The 24,958-nt window shown below is 44.6% G+C and overlaps 1 protein-coding gene across 2 annotated transcripts in view; it reads right to left on the bottom strand.

Moving 5' to 3' along the window:
* Positions 1–4,001: 4,001 nt before the first annotated feature.
* The window catches only part of SMYD1 (SET and MYND domain containing 1), a 53,692-nt gene continuing 32,735 nt past the window's right edge, over positions 4,002–24,958 (bottom strand). The window contains exons 5-10 of one of the 2 annotated variants that reach the window (XM_077477987.1): positions 22,238–22,276; positions 15,027–15,219; positions 12,144–12,236; positions 10,339–10,502; positions 7,176–7,344; positions 4,002–4,423 (exon numbers count right to left, since the gene is read on the bottom strand). In XM_077477987.1, coding sequence (XP_077334113.1) covers positions 4,265–4,423; positions 7,176–7,344; positions 10,339–10,502; positions 12,144–12,236; positions 15,027–15,219; positions 22,238–22,276 — 817 coding nt within the window. In that variant the 3' untranslated portion in view covers positions 4,002–4,264. The remainder of the gene's footprint in view (positions 4,424–7,175; positions 7,345–10,338; positions 10,503–12,143; positions 12,237–15,026; positions 15,220–22,237; positions 22,277–24,958) is intronic. The other variant, XM_077477988.1, reaches the window with a different exon arrangement.

Here is a 24,958-nt window from a genome sequence, read left to right as displayed (position 1 = left end):
GTGGGCCTGTCCGCTGTACTTTCGAAATGAGCGGACTGTTCCCGCTCGGAAAGTCCGCCCATTTCGAGCGCGTGTACAGGTAGGCGGGGCCCGCGAAGGAGACGTCGCGGGCTCCGCCGCCTGGAATGGTCTTAAAGGGGAACCCCAACGCCGAAAAAAATCGGCGTGGGGGTTCCCCCAAAGTCCACACCAGACCCTTGTCCGAGCACGCTACCCGGCCGGCCAGGAAAGGGGGGCGAGCGAGCGCGCCCCCCCTCCTGAGCCGTACCAGGCCGCGTGCCCTCAACATGGGGGGGTGCCTTGGGGAAGGGGGGGCCGCGCGGCCCCCCCACCCCAAAGCACCTTGTCCCCATGTTGATGAGGACAAGGGCCTCTTCCCGACAACCCTGGCCGTTGGTTGTCGGGGTCTGCGGGCGGGGGGCTTATCGGAATCCGGGAGCCCCCTTTAAGAAGGGGGCCCCCGGATACCGGCCCCCCACCCTATGTGAATGAGTATGGGGTACAATGTACCCCTACCCATTCACCTGTGAAATAAAGTACAAAAAAAAACACAACACAGGGGAAAAAATATTTTATTGCACAGCTCCGGGGGTCTTCCGTCTTCGGGGGTCTTCTCGCCGGACTCCTCCGCTATGTGTGTGTAGCTCTTTTACTAGCGGAGGAGTCCGGCTTTCTTCCTCCCCGCCGCCGGCCTCTTCTCCCGACTTCGGGGGTCTTGTCCCCCTCTTCGGTTCTTCTGCCGGGCCACCGCGCCTTCTTGTAGCTCTTTTACAGGCGGTGGCCCGGTCTTCTGTCGCCGCTGCCTTCCGTTCTTCTGTCGCCGCCTTCGGTTCTTCTGCCGGGCCACCGCGCCTTCTTGTAGCTCTTTTACAGGCGGTGGCCCGGTCTTCTGTCGCCGCTGTCGCTGTCGCCGCCTTCCGTTCTTGTTCTTCTTCTTGTTCTTCTTCTTCTTCTCCAGGCGATGTTGACACGTCGCTCCCTCTGGCCGGAATGCCAGAGCCGCGCTGTGCGGTCACTTATATAGTGACAATGGGGCGGGGTCACATGGTATATGTCACATGGGTTGGTCACATGGGTTGATGTCACATGGGGACTATGACATCGTAAGGGGGCGGGGTCACCATGTGACCAACCCATGTGACATATACCATGTGACACCGCCCCATTGTCACTATATAAGTGGCAGCGGAGCGTGTCCCTGGCATTCCGGCCGGAGGGAGCGACGTGTCAACATCGCCTGGAGAAGAAGAAGAAGAACAAGAAGAAGAACAAGAACGGAAGGCGGCGACAGCGACAGCGGCGACAGAAGACCGGGCCACCGCCTGTAAAAGAGCTACAAGAAGGCGCGGTGGCCCGGCAGAAGAACCGAAGGCGGCGACAGAAGAACGGAAGGCAGCGGCGACAGAAGACCGGGCCACCGCCTGTAAAAGAGCTACAAGAAGGCGCGGTGGCCCGGCAGAAGAACCGAAGAGGGGGACAAGACCCCCGAAGTCGGGAGAAGAGGCCGGCGGCGGGGAGGAAGAAAGCCGGACTCCTCCGCTAGTAAAAGAGCTACACACACATAGCGGAGGAGTCCGGCGAGAAGACCCCCGAAGACGGAAGACCCCCGGAGCTGTGCAATAAAATATTTTTTCCCCTGTGTTGTGTTTTTTTTTGTACTTTATTTCACAGGTGAATGGGTAGGGGTACATTGTACCCCATACTCATTCACATAGGGTGGGGGGCCGGTATCCGGGGGCCCCCTTCTTAAAGGGGGCTCCCGGATTCCGATAAGCCCCCCGCCCGCAGACCCTGACAACCAACGGCCAGGGTTGTCGGGAAGAGGCCCTTGTCCTCATCAACATGGGGACAAGGTGCTTTGGGGTGGGGGGGCCGCGCGGCCCCCCCTTCCCCAAGGCACCCCCCCATGTTGAGGGCACGCGGCCTGGTACGGCTCAGGAGGGGGGGCGCGCTCGCTCGCCCCCCTTTCCTGGCCGGCCGGGTAGCGTGCTCGGACAAGGGTCTGGTGTGGACTTTGGGGGAACCCCCACGCCGATTTTTTTCGGCGTTGGGGTTCCCCTTTAAGCCCATTCCAGGCGGCGGAGCCCGCGACGTCTCCTTCGCGGGCCCCGCCTACCTGTACACGCGCTCGAAATGGGCGGATTTGCCTCCGCCTTACGTGGGCGAGTCCGTTCATTTCAAAAGTTGAGCGGACTGTTTGGCAAACAGTTCGTTGAAACAGTCCGCTCGTGTGTGGGCAAGTCCGCTCATGCAAATTTTGAGCGGACTGTTTGCCGAAACTGTTTGACGAACAAGGTTGGGCAAACAGTCCGCGCGTGTGTACGCGGCCTAAGGGCACGGCAGCCCTGCTCCTTAACAAATAATAATTGCCACCTATTTCTTTTTACATTTTAGCTGTCAGTGGGGGAACCCCGCTGACATCTGAATGAACCAAGACTGAAAATATCTGTTTCAGGTATCAGAGTATTGGTATCTGCACCAATACCGGTATCGGTACAATCCTAATTTAGTAACTGAAGTAATGAGTGAGTGGGGCCTGTTCCCTGAATCCCTCCCTAATGCCGCGTACACACGACCAGACTTTCCATCAGAATAAACTCTGACGGTCTTTCCGACTGCGTTTCCGACAGAGTTTCAACCGAATGGACTTGCCTACACACGATCACACCAAAGCCCGTTTGTTTTGAACGCAATGACGTACGTCAATAGCCAGTAGCCAATAGCTTCCCTTGCGTCATATTTGGTCCGTTGGACTAGCATACAGACGAACAGTTTTCCCGATAGGAATTTTTATTTCTAGGTCCATCAGACTTTTTGAAAAAAAAGTCAGCTGAAGCATACACATGATCGGAATATCAGATGAAATGATTCCGTCTGACCTTTTCTGCCGGAATATCCGGTCATGTGTAAGCGGCATTAGACTGCATTCACACCTGAGCGTATCACATGATTTTACCGCAATCTTTGCCACGTTTTTGTACAGATCAAAAGGTCACCAATGTAAAAAGCAGAAAAACACCTGTAATCTGCCTAAGGCCGCGTACACACGAGAGGATTGTCCGTCCAACTTAGTCCGCTGAAACGTGTTTCAGCGGACAATCCGCTCGTGTGTGGGCTTCAGCTGACTTTTTCAGCGGACAGTCTGGCGGACTAAGTCTTTCGGAATTTCCGTAATTTTGTCCGTCCAAACTTGGTTTCAGCGGACAGTCCACTCGTGTGTAGGCAAGTTGGACGGACTAAGTATGGCGCATGCTCAGAAAGGATTTACACGCCGAAGGTTGCATTGCAGTGTATTGGACGTCGTATTTCTAGTCCCGTCGTACGTGCTGTACACGTCATCGCGCAAGCTTTCAGCGGACTGTCTGTTCATCGTGTGTGGTCAAGTCCGTTCATTCAAAAGTTGGACGGACTGTCTGTTGGATTGTCTGATGAACTTAGTTGGGCAGACAATCCGCCCGTGTGTACGCGGCCTAAGGCTCTAGTCACATCTGTGCATATGGGGGGCGACAATGGTGGTAAAAACACGCAAATATAGTGGTGGGACGCCCGTCACCCCAAAGAAGCTTCTGTATTCTTTTGGGCAACAGGTGCCCCTCGATTCTGTTTGCACGTTTTTACGGCAATTGACGTCTGACGTTTGGGGGGCTATTATTTTGCTTCAGGTGACAAAACACTGAGATGTGAACAGCGGCAATTTAAATGAATGGGATTTTGCTTGTTGGGCGTTTTGGAACTTTTGAGATGAGCGTTTTACGAGCTGAATGGGCCCAAAAAAGACAGGAAGCAGACAGTTCTGAAAGGTAAGGAATTAAAGAAGAGAGATGGCATTTCCAGAAAAATTACAATCCAGTTGCATTTTCCTAGAAGGCTGTGCTTCTGCAGTAACTTTTTATAATTTGTCTCCAATCATAGAACCCATTTTCATCTTCATCTTTCATTTTCATATCCACCCTTGCAAATGATTTCAGTGGACTATAAACCAGCCTTTGTGCACGCTGATGTTTCCTAAACAGTCTTTATTATCTGTTGTAAAATATGAATTTGCAATTTACATACATTTGCATAAAATTAAATAAAGCACAGGGGCAGGGAACACTAAACGCTAACTGCTCAGCAAGTTTACATCATGAAGCACATCTAGTTATCTGTGATGTCAGAAGAGGGGGTCCCTGTAGTTGATGCACATTGGTCAGGTCCTCCTGCTGCATGACTGCTAGTCCAGGAAGGTCACATGACTGGCGGCCCACTCGTAAGTTCTCTCTTTTTATGGCTTTTTATGGAACATGGTTGTCTCATTCTCCTTGCTAGGCTCCTCCATGACACACATGGGTTTGTTGGATAAAGCTGCTTCTCTCATCTTGTAATATACAAATTCATTCTGCTGAAACATTCTGAGCTCCATTTCTGTCTGCCCCCTCATCACCTGCCAGGAAACAATACATAGATCAAAATATATCATATAATGGTGGCTGGTGACTAATACAGTATTTTTTACAGGGTTTTTTTAACACCCAGAAAACAACAAGAGAATGTGACGGCACTAAGCAAATCATATCACAAATTACTGCTAAAAATGTGCGCATTGATTCCATCTTATTAAAAACATGCATAATCTCACATTTATTCATAGGGTGTTTCTCTTTATTTATGATCTGTGAGTGCAAGGTTTGTTTTTTCATGTGTTAATAAATGGGCGGTGTTATAGCAGATTGGCGTGAGATGGTCACCTTTTTGTAGACATGTGAACTGCCAAAACATATGTTAGTTTTCGTTTTCATTTCATTAATTTATTTATTTTTTTCCATTTTTCGTGTCATTCGTTATGATCGCAATTAGTAAAATCGTACATTCGTAAATTCATACATTCGTAAATTCATAAATTCGTACATTCATAGATTCGTACATTCGTAAATTAGAAAATTTGTATATTTGTAAATTTGTACATTCGTAAATTGGAAAATTCTGAAATTTGGAAATTCTAAAATCCGAAAACCCGATAATTAGAAAATCTGAAATAGTAACTAACTATTAATTCCATTTGTTTGGATACGGCATTCGTTATTACGGCTAATTTGTAACTTTTGGATAAATTTGTATTTGTTACGTTCACCAACAGCCAAATTTGAAGGGAAATTACAATACCTATAATTTATTAGTTAGCAATAGTTAAGTTATTATTAACCACTTGACCACTGGGCACTTAAACACCCTTAATAACCAGACCAATTTTCAGCTTTCGGTGCTCTCACATTTTGAATGACAATTACTCAGTCATGTAACACTGTACCCATATGAAATTTTTGTCCTTTTTTTCCACACAAATAGAGCTTTCTTTTGGTTGTATTTAATCACTGCTGGGTTTTTTATTTTTTGTGCTATAAAAAAAAACAGACTGAAAATTCAGTAAAAAAATGAATTTTTCTTCGTTTCTGTTATAAAATTTTGCAGAGTAGTAATTTTTCTTCATAAATTTTGGCCAAAATTTATACCATTTCTTTGGTAAAAATAAGTACAAATTGGTGGATATTATTTGGTCTTTGTGAAAGTTATAGAGTCCACAAGCTATGGTGCCAATATCTGAAAATTGATCACACCTGAGGTACTGATGGCCTATTTCAATTTTTGAGACCCTAACATGCCAGAAAAATACAAATACCCCCCAAATTACCCCTTTTTGGAAAGAAGACATTTCAAGGTATTTAGTAGGAGGCATGATGAGTTTTTTGAAGTTGTCATTTTTTCCCACAATTCTTTGCAAAATCAAGATATTTTTTCCTTCTTTTTTTCCCACAAAATTGTCATATTATCAGTTTATTTCTCACACAGCATATGCATACCACAAATTACACCCCAAAACACATTCTGCTATTACTCCCGAGTACGGTGATACCACATGTGTGATATTTTTACAAAGCGTGGCCACATACAGAGGCCCAACATGCAGGGAGCACCATCAGGCGTTCTGGAGCACCCAGAACAATTCTGACATTTCTCTCCTACATGTAAAAATCATCATTTATTTACTAGAAAATTACATAGAACCCCAAAACATTTTATATGTTTTTTTAGCAAAGACCCTAGAGAATATAATGGTGGTTGTTGCAACTTTTTATCTCGCACGGTATTTGCGCAGCAATTTTTCGAACGCGTTTTTTTTTGGGGGGAAAAAAACAGTTTTGTGCTTAAAAAATAAAAAAACAGTAAAGTTACCCAATTTTTGCATAATGTGAAAGATGAAGTTATGCTGAGTAAATAGATACCTAACATGTCACTCTTCAAAATTGAACACGCCCGTGGAATGGCGCCAAATGTCGCTACTTAAAAATCCCCATATGTAACGCTTACATTTTTTTTTACTGGTTACATGTTTTGAGTTACAGAGGAGATCTAGGGCTAGAATTATTGCTCTCACTCTAACGTTCGCAGCAATACCTCACATGTGTGGTTTGAACACCGTTTTCATATTCGCTTCTGCATGCGAGCACATGGGGACAGGGGTGCTTTAAAAAAAATCGGTTTTAGTCCGTTGGACTAGCACACAAACGAAGCGATTGTCCGCTAAAAGCTGAGTCTGATGGACAAATTTGAAGCCAGTCTTATTTCTAGGCCCGCCGGACTTTTGGGAAGAAAAAGTCTGCTGGAGCCCACACATGATCAAATTGTCCGATGGACTCTGGTCTGCCAGACCAAGTCCGCCGGAAAGTCCGATCGTGTGTACGCGGCATAAGTTAAGTTCACCGTCAGCTGGATATTTGAATTGTGTGCCCCCTAGTGGCCACTCAAACGAAGTGCATGCACAGTGTGCTCTTCCTTTTTCCAGCTAAGCTCAATAGTGGACACTCCAGGCCATCCAAACTGAGCTTAGCTAGAGAAGGATAGAGAAGGATAGAGCGCACAATGCACTTGCAGTTTGAACAGCTCAGAGTGGCAGGAAAGAGGGGGAACAAGGGGCCAGTGTTTTTTGTGATGAGGCCCCCCCCCCCCCCCCAGCATGTGTACAGTAATGGGAGAACATTCACCATTTAAAACAAGAGGAGCATTGGTATGTACTAATCACAGGATATGGAATTGAATAGGGGGATTTTAGCAAGTGGGTCTTTCATGACTTTAAAATATATATTTAATTCAAGATGACTTTGAAAATATATGTAATTATAAATGACTGTTATACAGACCTCCAGATCTTTGGTAATAGGGTGTGAAGGACCATGAGTAATCAGCAGGATGGCATAGGCCTTGCAGATCATTCCGTGCCCAACTTCAATAAGCCCAGCATGCCAGTGTGTGACTCCCGCCCTCATCACTGACATCCCAAGTTGGGCATTGTTTGGGTGGTATATTTTTCTGTTGGAAAAAAAAAAGGATCAGTGTCATCAGTGTCATCAGGGAAAAATACGTTTTATTTAAGCTTAATATGTTATTATTATTATACACAATTTATATAGCGCCGACAGTCTACGCAGCGCTAAGTTGAATAAAAAGATATGGTACAGACTTTTGAGTTTTTTAAATGTAAATAGACTTTTGAGTTTTTTTTTTAAATGTAAATATAGTTAGCTTAAAATTAAACCTATTGGTACCCAAACAGCACTTACAGACAGGCTCCAGAACTGCAACCAGATAGTATCTGCATACTTTATATGCATTCTTCTTCAGCCCAGGAACTCCAAATCCTGAGCTGATGTTATTAGAAAATTCTGGCACTTCTTGGTATAGCTGCGTGCAGGCCCCACTCCCTACCGCATGTCCACGTCCTAGGACATGACCTTACCATAATTAAGAGCGAGTGGACTGGGGCATGGAGGCATCTAAATTTGTGTAGGAAACATTATCGCCTACTAGTACTAGGCCAGTAATTGACAACCACAGCTCTGTTGCCAATATGGGATTTACAGCTCCACCGGTTGCAACGGAAGCAATCCTGAAGCAATAGACATAAGTCAGTAATAGGTCATATGGCAAGACTGTAGTAGCTTACATAAATCTGGGACAATGGTCATCAGTTATAACATATTAGCTGAACTGTTGTGATGGAATTGCCTACCATATTACTTTATAGCTGCTCCAGTTTGTAAAGGATATTTAAAGCAGAACAAACGTTAAGAGCAAGGGTCCAGTCACACCAACACATTGCAGGATCAATTTACATTTGCCATTCAGAATCGCACAGAATCGCACACCTCTGCACCTCCCTAGCATATCTGCATTGCAGCACACCGCGCCTTGTGTTATGCTGCACTGATGAAAAGTCTGCTTGCACAGTTTATTGTCTACTGCAGAGCATTATTAAGTGTATTAAGCGTCCTTAAAGTGATATTTAAGTCTATTGGGCACACCATCATTTGGACACAGGATACCCATGCAAGGCTGGTTTATATCCAGTTTCTGGAGAGTGCACTGTATGCTGGTGGCGGGTATTCACTGCAAAGTTTTACTACATCGCACAGAGTGGTGGATTATTTTCCCTTAAACCCCTTTCACACTGGGGCCGCCCGCGCGTTAGCGCTAAAGCGTCGCTCGTTCTAGCGTCGCTTTAGCGCTGTTCAATCGGCGCTTTTCGCCCGAAGTAGGAGCTAGCTAGAGGCCAAAGAAGGGGTTAAAAATGCACGTGTTGTGGCGCTTCCAAAGCGTTTTTCAGGCTCTTCGGAAGCGCTGGGCATTCATTGCAGCGCTCCCAAACTGCCCCACAGATAATGCTTGCGGGCAAGAGCACCACCTGCTTGCGAAAACACTCGGGCTTTCACATTCGGGTGGCATTGAAGGTCATTTTCAGGCGCTATTTCTAACGCTAAAATATCTAAAAACTATCCTTCTATATCTGGATAAGGAACAGTTTGAAGTGATTCACCAAGCTTATCCACAAGCAATCTTTTTACACTAATTGTTGACTGCTTTTTTTATATTTTGTTTTTTGATCTTTGGACATTCACATATTATACGTTTTCTAGCGCTGCACTGTTATATTTTTTATATTAAAGTCTTGTTTTTTTTGTTTTTTTCGTTTAAAAATAACAAACATGTCATACTTACCTGCTCTGTGCAGTAGTTTTGCACAGAGCAGCCCAGATCCTTCTCTTTTTGGGTCCCCTGCTAGGGCTCCTAGCCCTTTCCTCCTGCCGAGTGCCCCAACAGCAAGCAGCTTGCTATGGGGGCACTCGATCCTGAGCCGCAGTTCCATGTGTCCATTCAGACATGGAGCTGTGGCACAGCCCCGCCTCCTATCGCTCATTGGCTCACTGACTTTGATTGGCAACAGCGAGAGCCATTGGCACCCACTGCTGTCTCAACCAATGAGGATGGGGAATCTCCAGACAGCCGTAGCTCTTGTGCGACATCGTTGGATTGAGATGGGGCTCAGGTAAGTATTAGGGGGCTGAGGGGGGCCGCTGCGCAACAAGGTTTTTTAGCTTAATGCGTATAATGCAAGGTAAAAAATGTGTAGAATGCAAGGTAAAAAACCTTCTGTTTTTAGAACCACTTTAGCACAACACACGGTAACAGGTTGTGGGTAGGTGCAGCATGGTGCAGCGTCAGAAAACACTCAGAGTTCAGGTGTAGAGAAACATAAATATATTGTAATTGAAGTTCGAAAATACACAAGCCTGGCGGGAAGTCAACCTAACCAGGAGCATTGACAGAATGTAACAGCGGTGTGTCAGTAGTAGAAGGTTTCATCTGTCTTGAGGAGAGGAATGCAGCATGGCAGGTCCGTACCAAATTTGAGAGGCTTCCAGATAGGATAGCTTGCCCCTGCACTTTCCCTACTTGACTGGAACCTCTCCCTGACACTAAGCACTGTCCCTGACAGATGGGTGACCATTCCTTACTTTAGCCAAACGTGAAATGCATGCCAAGCCTGGGAGCCAGGGTCTTTAATAGACGCTACCTGACCCAAGATGGCCACTAGAGTCACATGGGATACCAGCATCCAATCAGATAGCTGCCCCCTAGTGACCCAGGAAACCATAGAGGAACTAGGTTCCTCGACTCCCCCTTCCCCTGCGGTTGAGCGCCACCAGCAGTGGAGAAAATAGATTGCGCCTGCCTACAATTTGATGAAACACTTGTTAACACATGTGCATTAGATGCTCCTCAGTGAACCAGGCTGGTGCAAATAGGCTCAAAGATTCTAGTAGGTGTAGTTGTACCAGTATAGAGTAATTTATACATTTGTTTGTACTGTTTATCTACAGTTAAAGTGACTCTGTTATGTGAATAAAAAGTGTTCAGCGGCTTCATTGTTAAATCTCAGGTGGTACACAGCAGCATCAAGAGTCAATCATGATATTTACCCAAAAAATTGTAAGATTTGCATAGAACTTCACCCAAATTACTTACAAGTATCCATCTATCATCTTCTTGGCATAATCAGCAGCATCATCAAACATCTGCAGGTAAGAGAGCACTTCGGATGCTATGCTCTGAATTCTCAGCATGTAAATATTTGTGTCCGCCAGGACCGGTTCTTGTTTTTTGAGGCATTCCCGGCAAAGCTTAACCACCTGGTCACCAAATCGGAGACAAACACAATCTCAGTATAATCAGCTTTTAACAAAGAGCCAAAGGCCATCCTGTAGAGATCTATAACATAGGTCACAACACATATACCAAAGCAAAAGAAAAAGAAGAGAAGCAATTTCAATAATGTTTAAATGACAACCTTAAAATTGTAAAATTCCTTTAAATATCAAGCCTGGAGAACTCCCTGAACCTGATGCATCTGTACAATGTATACAACTGACTACAGCAAAACTGATATTTACAAAGACTAGAAATGCATTTTAATTGTCAGTAAATGACAGTGCCCAGTGGCTTCATTCTGTTTGTGAACATAGTGACCAGGGAACTTTATCTCTATCAGACCTATATCCCACAAAAAAAATAAAATCTAGGCCCTTATTGGGGTGGACGGGGGACTGGTATGGATTTTAAGGCGACCTTACACACAAAAAACAAAAGAAAAGGCATGGGGACACCACCAAATGCCGTACCGGACCCTTCTATTTCTCTTTACTTCCTGTACTGGATACCTAATGAGTGTGAGAAGAAATCCCTCCAAAGTGAGGGGAAATCAACTTTAGGACAGTTGTCCCCTCTATTACTGTTCTGGTGACAACTGTAAAATGTTGGGTTTCTATCACTTGGAGACAGTGGTCTCCAGGCACATAAAGAGAGTGGATCTCTCTAGTGGGAATACAGACAGCCAAAGAAAACTGACAGGGGTTCTTACCCATGCTTACTCTATACAAGGCTTTCTCAATCTTTTTGCTGCATGGGAACGCCTAAAATATTTGTTGGGTCTTAGGGTATCCTTACGAAATCCAGCTCATAGGGGGACAATGAGAGAATGCTCCTTTCATTGGTGGTCAGTAGAAGAAATGAAACCCTTATGATGGTAGCAGAGGCATAGCTAGAACCTTCAGGGCTCTGTTTAAGAAACCATGAAGCCCCCCCTCCCCTTCCATCTGAGTCCTGGGCTTCCAGTTCTGAGAGGGCATCCATGGACATCCTCCCAGAACCCTGCCTCCCGCATGCCCCTGAGAGGTGCATCCAGCGTGCTCTATGACCTTCAGACACAGCTGATCACAGATCATGGTAAAGGGCCAATCATAGCAGCCCTTTACCATGTGATCAGCTGATCAAAGGTAAACAGACTTGCTGGTTATCAGCAATCCTTTCCTCTCACGCTGTGTCTTTGTGAGGAAAGAGGAGCTGTTAACCAGCAAGACTGTCAGTACATATTACACATTACCGCCGATGCCCTCAAGCCTCAGTGTGAAAGGGGCCTTAGTGATGGTTCTGGTAATCTTATTTACCTACAGGTTTAGCACAATGTCTTGTATGAGAAGGGTCATTTCTCACACCCTCACCCCAAAGAAAGGCTTCCGTAGTTTACAGAAGACATGTAGGAAGGAAGATCTTCTTTGGAGCAGCTTGTTGGAATTGATACTGTATGGACACTTTGTTTTGGACAGGAGTTCCAGATATTTTCTGTATGTGCTGAAAATGTCCGCAGCAGAAAATGTATGCAGCCACCACATTTAAGGACTTGTAGCTACAACATGTTACATTTTTGTTCTTGGGCTTAGTTATCCTTTAACAAGAGCTTTTCCTTTAGTTCTAAAAAATGACTGTATACCTACCTCATGGTATGCCCCTTCAGAGCGGGCTTTATCAATCTTTTCCATTGTATCCACTGAGAATTGTATAACCTCCTTAATGACACTTTCTGAAGGCTGCAAAAAGAAAACAGAGGTTTACTATCTGTATGTGTTAGGTAAGTCAGCAAGCAATGTCCAGTGGCCCATAGCATCAGGATTCAACATTTACCAAACTGACAACAATCGGAAAGATTATGGTCTGTAAAGTTTGCTCGGGACTTCAGCTTTGTTCTTTCTGATCATCTCATATGACAAAGCTGTTCATTTATGTTAAATTTATTCCCAACATTGTTTCAGTTATGCGTATGAGAGAACTGCATAAAATAGCATTACATGTATTTCATACATGTTGTATGTTTGTACCCCACTCTCTCACCCCCTCTCTCCTACACCCTCCTCTCTCTCACCCCCTCTCTCCTACACCCTCCTCTCTCTCACCCCCTCTCTTATACCCTCCTCTCTCTCACCCCCTCTCCCCTACACCCTCCTCTCTCACACCCCCTCTCTCCTACACCCTCATCTCTCTCACCCCCTCTCTTACACCCTCCTCTCTCTCTCACCCCCTCTCTTACACCCTCCTCTCTCTCTCACCCCCTCTCTTACACCCTCCTCTCTCTCATACTCCTCTCTTACACCCTCCTCTCTCTCATACTCCTCTCTTACACCCTCCTCTCTCTCACCCCCTCTCTCCTACACCCTCCTCTCTCTCTCACCCCCTCTCTCCTACACCCTCCTCTCTCTCACCCCCTCTCTCCTACACCCTCCTCTCTCTCTCACCCCCTCTCTCCTACACCCTCCTCTCTCTCACCCCTTCTCTGACACCCTCTTCTCTCTCACCCCCTCTCTCCTACACCCTCCTCTCTCTCATACCCCTCTCTTACACCCACCTGTCTCTCACCCCCTCTCTCCTACACCCTCCTCTCTCTCTCACCCCCTCTCTCCTACACCCTCCTCTCTCTCACCCCCTCTCTGACACCCTCCTCTCTCTCACTCCCTCTCTCCTACACCCTCTTCTCTCTCACCCCCTCTCTTACACCCTCCTCTCTCTCATCCCCCTCTCTTACACTCTCCTCTCTCTCACCCCCTCTCTTACATCCCCCTCTCTCTCACCCCCCTCTCTTACACCCATCTCTCTCTCTCACCCACCTCTCTCTCACACCCTCTCTTTTACCCTGAGAAAATAAAGAAAACAAGGGTGCACCAACCTTGTGCATTATCCTTAGGTAAATATAATTAGAAGTAAAATATGAAACTACTCACAAACGTATAGATGAAAACTTGTAACACAAATAGTCTCCAGATGATAGCAATTGGTCAAGGTGACAACAGACTCCAGATCATAACAGAGGAGATTATAGGGGTCACTGCTGACTGACGCGTTTTGAAGAATTACCTTCTTCCTTAAAGCCCTGCAGTCACTCTTTTACCCCCTCTCTCTCTCTCACCCCCTCTGTCTCACACCCCCCTCTGTCTCTCACCCCCCATCTCTCAGCTCCCTCTCTCATTCCCCTCTGTCTCTCCCACCCCCTCTCTCTCTCTTACCCCTCCCATCTCTCTCTTACCCCCCTCTGTCTCCCACCCCTCCTCTGTCTCTCACCTCCCATCTTCCTCTCACCCCCACCCCATCTCTCACCCTTCCCTCTCTCTCTCCTCTCCCATCTTTCTCTTACCCCCCTTCTCTGTCTCCCACAACCACTCTGTCCCTTACACCCACTCTCTCTCTCACCCCCTTCTCTATATCTCACCCCCTCTGTTTCTCATCCCTCCCTCTCACCCCCTCCTCTCTCTCTCTCACCCCTCCCTCCGTCTTACTCACCTCTCTAACCCCCCTCTCTCTCTTTCTCTCTCCCTCTTCCCTCTTCTTCTTACCTCCCTATCTCTCCTCCATCTCCCCCCCCCCCCCTTTCCCATATTTCTCACTCTCTCCTATTGCTATCTCTCCTTCCCCCTCCTTCTCATTCTCTCTCTCCCTCCTCCCCCGTTCTGTCTATCTCCCTCCACTCTCTCTTCCTCTCTAAATTTCTAATGGGAGTTTCTAGCATATTTCAGGTACTTAGTAAAAAATGTGTTATATCAGTAGATTTTCCATGTTTTGTCAGTAAAATAAAATAAAAATTTGTGGGGGTTGGCAACCCTGTCAGAAATTAGCTGAATGGGAGCTGACCGGCCACACAAGGCAATTAACCTCTTAATCATCAGGCATTTTTACTGTACTATGTAAAGCAGGCTCAACCTACAGCCTCCGAGAACCACCCCCAATATTTGCCGTGGACCACTGCATGCTCTGCACTTCTTCCTTTGGTATTAGGGCCCAAATTATGATCTCGCTCACGGGCCCACTGCTTTCATAAAATGCCCCCCTGGTTGCATTATAAAGATGACTGCAACATGTTTCTTGTAAAAAAAAAAAGAAAAAAAGATGGCTGCAACATGGCAGCCACCTTTGAACCTGGAAGTGCCCATTGGCTTCTACGGGAACTTCCATGCAGGCTTTGCTGCAATAGATATTTAAATGCCCCCTCCCCCCCATGCAGCTGAGCTACAATATGTAGATGGGGCTTTGTGTGGGTGTGGCTTGAGTGTGGACACAGGGGGCACCATGATCTTGTATTGCCCAGGGGCCCCATGAGTTGCAGTCCACCTCTGCTTGCAAACCTGCAGGGAGATGGCTTCTCTAATAAACTATAAAGAGAAATCGACACGCAAGTGTAGTACCATGCAGCCCGCCCTCTATTAGGAGAACAGGATAGTTGCTGGCCTGTGGTTTCTGCTTCATCCTACTAATCTACACAGTATGCATTTTTAATAAGTTTTCATCTAAAACAGAACCAAGCATAGAAAAAAAAAGAATATCAACACTCCTACCTTAGTTTCACCATCTATGACAGCCAGCAACAGTTCATCCTTAGTCTTCTTGGTGCAGTGCTCACACGTGCAGTCAAAATAGTACTGTTTCTTCAGCTGTTTTTTTCTGTCTTCACTGAGGTTAAGGAAATCTACATAAGACACGTTGAGTTCTTCTCCCTTGTTGATCTTTCCAAGAGCACGAAGCTCAATTCTGTAATTACCAAGCACGAGAAATCAGAAAAAATGCAGCAAAGGAACCTTTGGGGCGATTTCAAGAGTGCGTCAACCCTTGGCATTCCAGCTAGGGGCACCATGCATTATTGTGACTGCAAGAGTGCTGAAGGTTGTCAATCTCATAACCAAAGTCTTTGGAGTTACTTTAAGAGGATCGGTACCCTTTGAAAAATCTTACCCATCAATCTTAGTGTTTATGCAAGTTTTCCCATTTTTATATCATTTTTTTGTCAAAGACTTAGAGCTACCTTCTGTAAACTCCTCTACTGAGTTGGACTATAGAATAAATTTAAGAAAATTCAAATTTTGACTTTTCTCACTGCAGTGAATAAATTAAGGTGAACTGTATAATGTACATCTAAAATACCATAAAATGCATCTTAAATGGTGTTTTTTCCCTAATATATCATTCCAATATCAATGCTTTACCAACTCCATTTTCTGTTTAAACATTGCCTAGGAGTTTGGGTGCAGAATGGTAATAGAGGCACTGCTCAGAAAAATAAGCTTTCCCACTCAGTGCATGTACTGTAAATTGAATGTTGCTTTGAGAGATGGGGCGTAGCAGTGACGTTTATGCCACGTACACACGATCGAATTGTCCGGCGGAATTGGTCAGGCAAACAATCCGCCGGACTTTATAACGAACGGACAATTTGATCGTGTGTACGCGGCATTACTGTTCTAAGTCAGAAGGCTTCTGCACTCAATGGTCATAGACATTCCACTACGGTTCTACTGTCAGTGGGGGAAACTGTGGGGGGAGGAAATGGTTTAATCTACAAAAGCTTGGACTTTACATGTAATAGATACATTTCACAATCTAACTTTACATCACAAATAAAAATATAACATTACTGGGGTGGCTACAGATCAGCTTTAACCTTTTCCTGTCTGCTACCTGTAAATTACAATTCTCCAGTATGATGTCCCTTGCTGAGGTTTACAATTATAAAAATCCACTCTTTAAGAGCCACCAATTGTCACTTTGCACAATTGGTAGCACTCAATCTTAGATGGCAATGACAGCTTTGGTCCCCACTGATTATTGGAATCCAATATAAGTCTTTTGGCATGTCAGTCAAGGCTTGGTGATTATATGCTGGCTGGAGGCTTCATTGATCAAATAAGCCTTCAGGTGCAGTTAGCACTGCAGCCTAAAGGTGGCATTGTAATTCTGTTAATATTGTAATTTCTGGTTACAATTACAATATTAAAAAATAATAATTACATTTTTTTTTAAATGGAAAGATTTTATTTTTACATGCTTGTACATACATTAGCCTATAACAAAGAAGAGCATTTAGAATATCTAAATAAACAGTATATTAAATAAAGGCCTCATACTACATAGTTGGGTTGTCCTACAGTGAACACAGAAGTCTGATTGGTACCTCTTATTTTAATAATTTCGGAAAATAAGTTCTATTAAAAAGTTTTATAGCTTTATAAAACTGATTGATGAATAACATACTTCAAAAGAGACAGATCCATTTTAAAGGGTCAGTCAAACCCAATCTGATATATTTGCTCCTAGTAGATGCCCGTTGGTTGAATTACTACCCACGTCCTAAGTCCTTCAGGTACATGGATAGTGACATCTTCTGCACCCAAGTTTCCAGGTCTAGCCACCTATCACAGTCATTGCAAGGGTGTTATCATTTTACAGAAGGATCATTGAAATAGTTTACAATGTGCAGCATGCAACATTAGAGTAAAACTCAATGATGGAGGCAGCATAGCCAATAAGACTGAAGTTTACAATATATATTTAAGACGGTGGGGGGTCACACAACCTAGCACCATCCACCCATACCCAAAATAAAAGGGTGAGTTGAAAATCATTTATGGTTTAGTTAACCCAAAAAGAGATATTATTGTATTAGTGTGAAGAAGGTTGAGTCACTTAGTGGATGCCTGTGCTATATCTCTTGGTGATTTTAGTTAGCATCTCCCTGCTGTAGTTCCTACCTCTGTTCCTGCCTATTTTTTATTTTTTTGGTATTCTTGTCCACCTTCAAATTTTCCACTCCTCCTGTTGCATTATCCACAATAAATAATAAAAAATATTCTTAGAGAGAATGGAACCCCCTCATAATTGTTGCAACAGGTGTTCAGACCTGGGATTTCAAGAGAGATCTCACATCTAAATATTTTAATTGTCCAGCTTCTACTAGAGCTGAGATATCAGTTTTGGATAGACTGACCCTTTAAGTGGGTATTAGTTGTGAATCCTGCAAGCATGCATCATCAATGGGACATTCTCTTTACCATCCCAGTCCATTGTCCGAACTCTCAATGTCATTCAAAATATATTATGCAAAAATAAATCAATCCTTTGTGCATTCTACTTGTTTTGCACTTTACATTCTTTTTTCATACCTTTCACATCGTAATAAAAAAAAACAAAAAAAAAAAAACACATCCTCAAAAATTCGGACAGGGTAACTAAAATTATTGAATACTTATGACAAACATGGCCTTTCATGTCAACATATCAATTCAGATCTGCGAGGAAAGGATTAGCGAGTACATTCTGTGAAAATGTTAGTGTAGAATGTTTAGATGGATTACATGGGTTACAGAAGTCACTTTCTTGTTTAATCACAGTGTTATTAATATAATAAACTATCTTTACAAAAATGGCAGAGAGACTTATACAATGTGTATTTTTTATGAAAACCTTTACAATTGTTATTGTGCCCCTATCAGCCACCACCAAGATATCTGGATGATTCTAAAACAAAAAGTAAAAGTTGGTGGGTTGAGACTCACACTCTGTTTCCTTATATCTCTTATGCCGCGTACACACGATTGACTTTCCAGCAGACTTGGTACGGCAGACTGGAATCCGTCAGACAATTCGATCATGTGTGGGCTCCAGCTGACTTTTTTTCCAAAAAGTCAGACAGACCTAGAAATAAAACATGTTTCAAATCTATCCAACAGACTCAAGTCCGACAGACTCAAATTCGGGAAAAGCGTTTGTCTGTGTGCTAGTCCAACGGACCAAATACGATGCAAGGGCAGCTATTGGCTACTGGCTATTGAACTTCCTTGTTTAGTCCCGTTTACGTCATCACGTTCAAAACGAATGGACTTTCGAACGGACCTAGTCTGGTCGTGTGTGTCCAAGTCCGTTTGTTCAGAAAGTCAGTGGGACCTCCACCGAAAGTCTATCAGGAAGACTGTCGGACCTAGTCCATCGAAACGTCCAGTGGTGTGTACGTGGCATTACAGATACCAATGGTGAGAGATTTCTGATGGAGTAACAGAATACTAGAAGTGAGAAGCACTAGAATGAGGAAATAGTGAAGCTGGAGTCTCTTAGTGATATAAGTAGAGTTGACTTTATTAAATAGGACTAAAACATTCCAAACAAAAAAGGTCTCCTGCTCTCCCCAGAGACCCTATCGCCAGACCATTCTTTCAACAACAATCTTTCTATAAGATTACAGTGGATGTAAACCCCATTCATGAAATCTGACCTGGGCACATATATCTGTAGTGTTTACTTATCTCTCTCCAAAGCTCTAAGTGCTGTGTCTTTCTGATGCTTTGTTCCTCTGTTAGCAGCATGATTCAGACAAGCTCTCTGACATAGGAGCTAAAAGCAGCTGGAAAATTGTGTCAGGGAGGGTACGTAGAGATAGATAAGCAGATAGCTTGTGTATTCACAGCACAGCTCTGCAAGTTCCTTCCTCTGCCTATGTGGAGGGGGTGCCTTTCCTCCATTCAGCTGTCACATAGTATATTCCCAGACTCCACACCCACTGCTGAAACAGAAAGAAATATTTCTAGCATGATGTGCACTTTCTAAAGAATGTAGAAAACTGAAGACAGCAGATATACATGTAAAACTTATGTAGGGAGATTTGTTTCATCTCTGTGTATCATCTAAAGCTGTTCACTTCACTTGGTATAGGAGAGGGTTTACATCCACTTTAATGTGATTTATTCATGTTTTTTTACCTGTAAAAATCTTGCTTGTGTAGGCTTTCAAGAACCCTGTGACTGCTGCTGTGTTCCGCCATCTAAGACTCAAGCGACACACTCTATCAGTGGTTCCCAACATGGGGTACACATACACCCAGAATGAGTTAAGGGTAGGCCAAACAGCAAGTTTTACCGCCACCCATCCCTACCTAAGCACAACAATGCTGCCACACAAGGATGTACCTATGCTCCAGCAACAGTGTTTTGCTTTCTAGCTGCAACAAAGATTAAACGGCATGTCACATTTGGCAGGCAGTGCTGCCACTGCACAACCCATCCAAATGAATGCAGGTGTGCTGCAAATGAGTGCCATGCGCACAGTTGCAGTGTGGTGGGTCAGCATTTTCAGGGTTAAAGTAGGTGGTTAAGAGGCTACATATCACCTCCCCACCGCCTGTCAAATGCCTATGAAAAGCAGTCCCCCGCTGATCACTTTTCACTAGGGCCAGCAAGCAAGGTTGCATGGGTGAAGAAGACCTTAAAGTGTAAGTCATGGCACAATACATAATGCAGTACATCTTTGCTATTCATGTACATTTCATGTTTATCCCTTTAAACATCCTGCAAATACAGAAAAATACCTGTTGATTAATCACAAAATAAACTCAGCTCTTAAAGCCTAGTACATGCCCAGTGGGTTGAAGGGAAAAAAACCTGACAGCCACTGTACTAACAATCCAAAGTTAGTACAGCCATATCCCCAACCCAGCTGAGTTATTGGCAGAAAACTCCGGTCAGTGTTCTCAGCCATTGGCTGAAAGCGATGATCGGGAGCCAGTCGGTCGCTGTTTTTCTAGCATGCACGTCTGGCTTCTGTTCGACCGGCTACAATAAACATGATCCGAATGTCGGCCTTTTTTATTGAACCGGCCAATGTCGTCCGACATTAGATCCATGTGTACTAGGCTTTAATCCAGTCATGAGCTGACACCACATAGCATTTTTGTGGTGTCAGCAAATTGTGAGAAGGCTAATAAGCCTCCTTGAGATAACACAGGAAATGTGCACAGGATAGCTCTGAAATGATGGACAGTTTTTTTTTTTTACTTATCAAGCAGTTACCGTACATAGCTATATTTAATAGACCAAGAGGTAGCAATAAGATAAGTCCATTGTTAGAGATAACATACACTTTAACCGTTCCCTACTCTATCAAAAAAAAAGTTTGGGCTTTACATACACTTAAAGGAAAAGTAAAGCCAAAGCTTGTTTGGCTGTACTTCTCCTGTGGATCACAGGAGTGTAGTTCATTCTACATTCCTGTGACCCATTTTCAGCAGACAGCAGCTAAAGCCTGCTGTCAGCTGATGTCAAAGAGCCGGTCCAGGATCAGCCAAGATCACAACAATGGAATCGAGATCTGCCCTCATGCCTAGACCGACACCTGGCTCAGCCTCTCAGCAAGCCACTGAGAACCTGAGCCAGCCTCTCCTACCCTCTCCACAGCTCAGGGCTTCAGTGAGCACGAGGGGGGGCAGAGCAGAGAGCTGCTGACTGACCGATCGGACCGATGCTGCATCCACTGTGTAAGTAATCCTAAACCTAGGTAAATATGAATCTTAAAAAATCAAGTCAATCTGAGTATCACATCCTATTAAGGTAGTCATTTTGTCCTACACATGATCTAGTCATTTAATTAACTAGAATTATATTTCAATTCTATCATGAAAAAGGGTTTCCAAAACTGTTCTTTCCCATGACACTTTGATATGGCCTAGGGTAAACATACTGTATTTATCGGCGTATAAAATTCACTTTTTCCCCCTAAAATCAGGGGGAAATCGGGGTGTGTGTTATACGCCGATCCCCCGCTGTTTCTATCCCCTTCTGCCGCTCTCTGTGGCTTCCAGGTATTTTCAGCTATCTTTGGCAATTCTCGGCTATCTTCGGCCATTCTTGGCTTTTCTTGGTGGCTTTCGGAAAGCCGAAAGCCTGCAAGAACGGCCGAGTGTGGCCGAAAATTGCCGAGAACAGGCGAAAATAGCCGGGAACGGCCGATTGCAGCCGAAAATACCCGAAGGCCGCCGAGAACGGCCAAGAACAAATGACATCCGCTCTGTATCTCGGCAGGGTGCCATTTTTAAACGGCAAACGCACTAACGATGCTGCAAATGACTGGCAAACCTGCAATAGAAGGCTGAAAATGACTGAGAAGGCTGCAAATGACTGGCAAGGCTGCAATGGAAGGCTGCAATGCAAGGCTGCAAATGACTGACAAGGCTGCAAATGACTGGCAAGGCTGCAATGGAAGGCTGCAATGCAAGGCTGCAAATGACTGACAAGGCTGCAAATGACTGACAAGGCTGCAAATGAATGATAAGGCTGCAATGCAAGGCTGCAATTGACACTGACAAGGCTGCATTGATGGGCATTTAAATGTAAGTTTTTTTTCCTTAAACTTCCCTCCTAAAAGTTTTTTTCATTTAAATTCCCTCTTAAACTTGGGGTGCGTGTTATACGCCGATACATACGGTATATAATTTTACTTAGATACACTCCCTTAGAATCATGCCTATTGGACCAAAAAACAGATTCCTCCACCAGTTTTGTTATTTCCACTACAGAGTAGATATAACAGATGCAAAGAGACCAAAGACATCTTTCTATTCAAAGTTAGGCTTGGTAGTCAAGTTATTCCTTTTTTTAGTAAGTTTATTGGTGTTAGAAATTGTCGTTAATGGGAAAGGAGCAGATCAGTAGGTGACTTAGACTCATTTATTTTTCAAAATCTGTATTGACAACAGCTCATGCTTTTAGATGATATGATATCACTGAGCACCAAGGAGTCATTGATGTGGGAGGTGCAATGCATGGAACAGAGGGTGAGATTAGAACGGGATGGTCAGGCTTCAGAAAGAACAGTATTAATGGTGGTCCCAAACATGGATACAAATATGGAGGAGGTGATGGGAATCTGGGGACTAGGACATGGAGTGGGTTACTGGGTCCATGTGATGGGGGAGTGAAGGGTGGACAATGATTCTTGGACACCGACCCACCTCATCTGTGTATGAAACATTGATTTTACAGCCTCATGACTGAAAAACAAAACAAGAGTCTACAATGCATATTGGAACAAGAGCTTCAATTAAAAGGGTGGGATCATGGGATCACTAAGGCATTCATGATTAAGAGAGGCTATGTATCAATTCAGCTTCTTCTTTATATGCTTTGATGCAAAAATATTTTCAGTAGCTCAAATGATTTTGGTTCAGATACTCACTGCTTTCTAGGAATCGAAATACCTACAATTTGTATAATACATAATAAAAATAATAAGTGGTTTTACTTTTCTCATGCATGATACATAGCCCGTAACATTTACAAAGTAATATTTCTGTTCAATTGCCTCAATTATAATAGTATTATACAAACATGATAGAGCATAGGTTTTTTTATTTGCACAACTATGACTTCAGATTAAACATGACAGATTTTTCTTATATTCTTTATTTTTATTATTTTCAAAGTCTTATACATTCTGAAACATAAATTCTGAAACTGTGACTGCGCAAATCCTAATACCAGAGCCAGCACCATTTTTTCCAACACAGCTCACCAGAGCGCATGGTGGTGCTGTTCCGTGTGCTTTTACAGCGGGTATGTTGTCTTAATGCATTAGGGTGTCATTGAAAAGGCACAGTGCTGCAACAAACCAATAATACACTGTCTGGTAATGCAACTCAATGTATAGGTGTCCTTGGGCCCTAAACGAGCACCGGCGTTCAGAGAATATTTTTAAAGGCAGCCTACATGTCCACCTGTGTCACATGCCATTAGAGATAAGTGGGAACTGTACATGCCTCTGCCAGTTAGTGTCAGCCAGTAATCCAGACCAGCTGTTCTTGGAGCAGAGGGTAAGATTGGATGGTGATACCTCAATGAATAAAATGACATTTAAATGTCAGGCATTAGGAACACATAGGACCCTGCTTGTAAAATGGCTTCATCACAGCATGCTAAACTAACTTGCTAATAGAGAAAGACAGATATTATTATATCACACCCTTGAGTAAAAGACTGTGCCAAAACAACGGGCCCAATTTAAGGTTCTACGTTATTTTACAACACAAATGAGATTAACCTCACCGGTGTTCTGCCAAAAACTGTCCCCCCATCGGATAGTGTCCGCCCCGTACTGTGCAGGCGCAGTGCTTGCGCAATACGGAGGGCAAGGAGACTCCGAAAGTCTCCGAAGATGAACGGCGCCTACGCACTTGCTAGTACCTTCTGCCATGAGTCCAGGTTCAAGCCCCACCATGCAAGTGGACATACGGTATGCACTTAGTAACAGGGCCCCTTGCAGGCTCGCTTCGCTCACCACGCTTCGGCCACGGCCTCGCTTCGCTCTGTAATTTTTTATTCTAACTCTATGTCCACTTGGATGGTGGGGCTTGAACCTGGACTCAGGCGCCGTTCATCTTCGGCATCTCCTTGTCCTCCGTACTGCGCAAGCGCAGTTAGGGTGGACACTATCCGATGGGGGATAGTATTTGACACAACACCGGCTTTTCCTCAAAACCTTTGAGTAAAAAAAATGTTTCTAGCATCAATAGGATGTAATATTAACATTTCACCTCTCACACCTCTAAAACCCCTCATAAACCAGAGTATTTTTTACATTTCTGCTGATGGCTTGTTTTTTTCACTATTTAAGATACCATAATAATGCATTGGTGCTATTTACAAAAGGCAAATCCACTTTCCACTGCAAGTGCACTTGGAAGTGCAGTCGCTGTAAATCTAAGGGGTAGATCTGAAATAATGAGTGGAAGCTCTGCTGACTTTATCATCCAATGATTTGCAAGCTAAAATGCTTTTTTTTTTATTTTCCTTGCATGTCCGCCTCGGATCTACAGCGACTTTACTTCCAAGTGCACTTTCAGTGCATAGTGGATTTTCCTTTAGTAAATAACCCCCATAGTTTCTTTTTAGAACAAAGAAGGCTTTCTTCTAGTCATAGGGGGTTATTTACGAAAGGCAAATCCACTTTACACTACAAGTGCAAACTACAAGTGCAAAGTGCACTTTAAATTGCACTGGAAGTACACTTGGAAGTGCAGTCGTAGTAAATCTAAGGCCGCGTACACACGCGCGGACTGTTTGCTCAACCTTGTTCGTCAAACAGTTTCGGCAAACAGTCCGCTCAAAATTTGCATGAGCGGACTTGCCCACACACGAGCGGACTGTTTCAGCGAACTGTTTGCCAAACAGTTCGCTCAACTTTTGAAATGAACGGACTCGCCCACGTAAGGCGGAGCCAAGTCCGCCCATTTCGAGCGCGTGTACAGGTAGGCGGGGCCCGCGAAGGAGACGTCGCGGGCTCCGCCGCCTGGAATGGGCTTAAAGGGGAACCCCAACGCCGAAAAAAATTGGCGTGGGGGTTCCCCCAAAGTCCACACCAGACCCTTGTCCGAGCACGCTACCCGGCCGGCCAGGAAAGGGGGGCGAGCGAGCGCGCCCCCCCTCCTGAGCCGTACCAGGCCGCGTGCCCTCAACATGGGGGGGTGCCTTGGGGAAGGGGGGGCCACGCGGCCCCCCCACCCCAAAGCACCTTGTCCCCATGTTGATGAGGACAAGGGCCTCTTCCCGACAACCCTGGCCGTTGGTTGTCGGGGTCTGCGGGCGGGGGGCTTATCGGAATCCGGGAGCCCCCTTTAATAAGGGGGCCCCCGGATACCGGCCCCCCACCCTATGTGAATGAGTATGGGGTACAATGT

Source organism: Lithobates pipiens, unplaced genomic scaffold (assembly GCF_037356315.1).
Source record: "Lithobates pipiens isolate NorthernLeopardFrog02 unplaced genomic scaffold, aLitPip1_a1.2 Scaffold_13, whole genome shotgun sequence".
In the NCBI taxonomy this organism is placed as follows: Eukaryota; Metazoa; Chordata; class Amphibia; order Anura; family Ranidae; genus Lithobates; species Lithobates pipiens.
The sequence above is the reverse complement of the archived record's forward strand: the minus strand, read 5'-3'. Positions and strand labels throughout refer to the sequence as shown.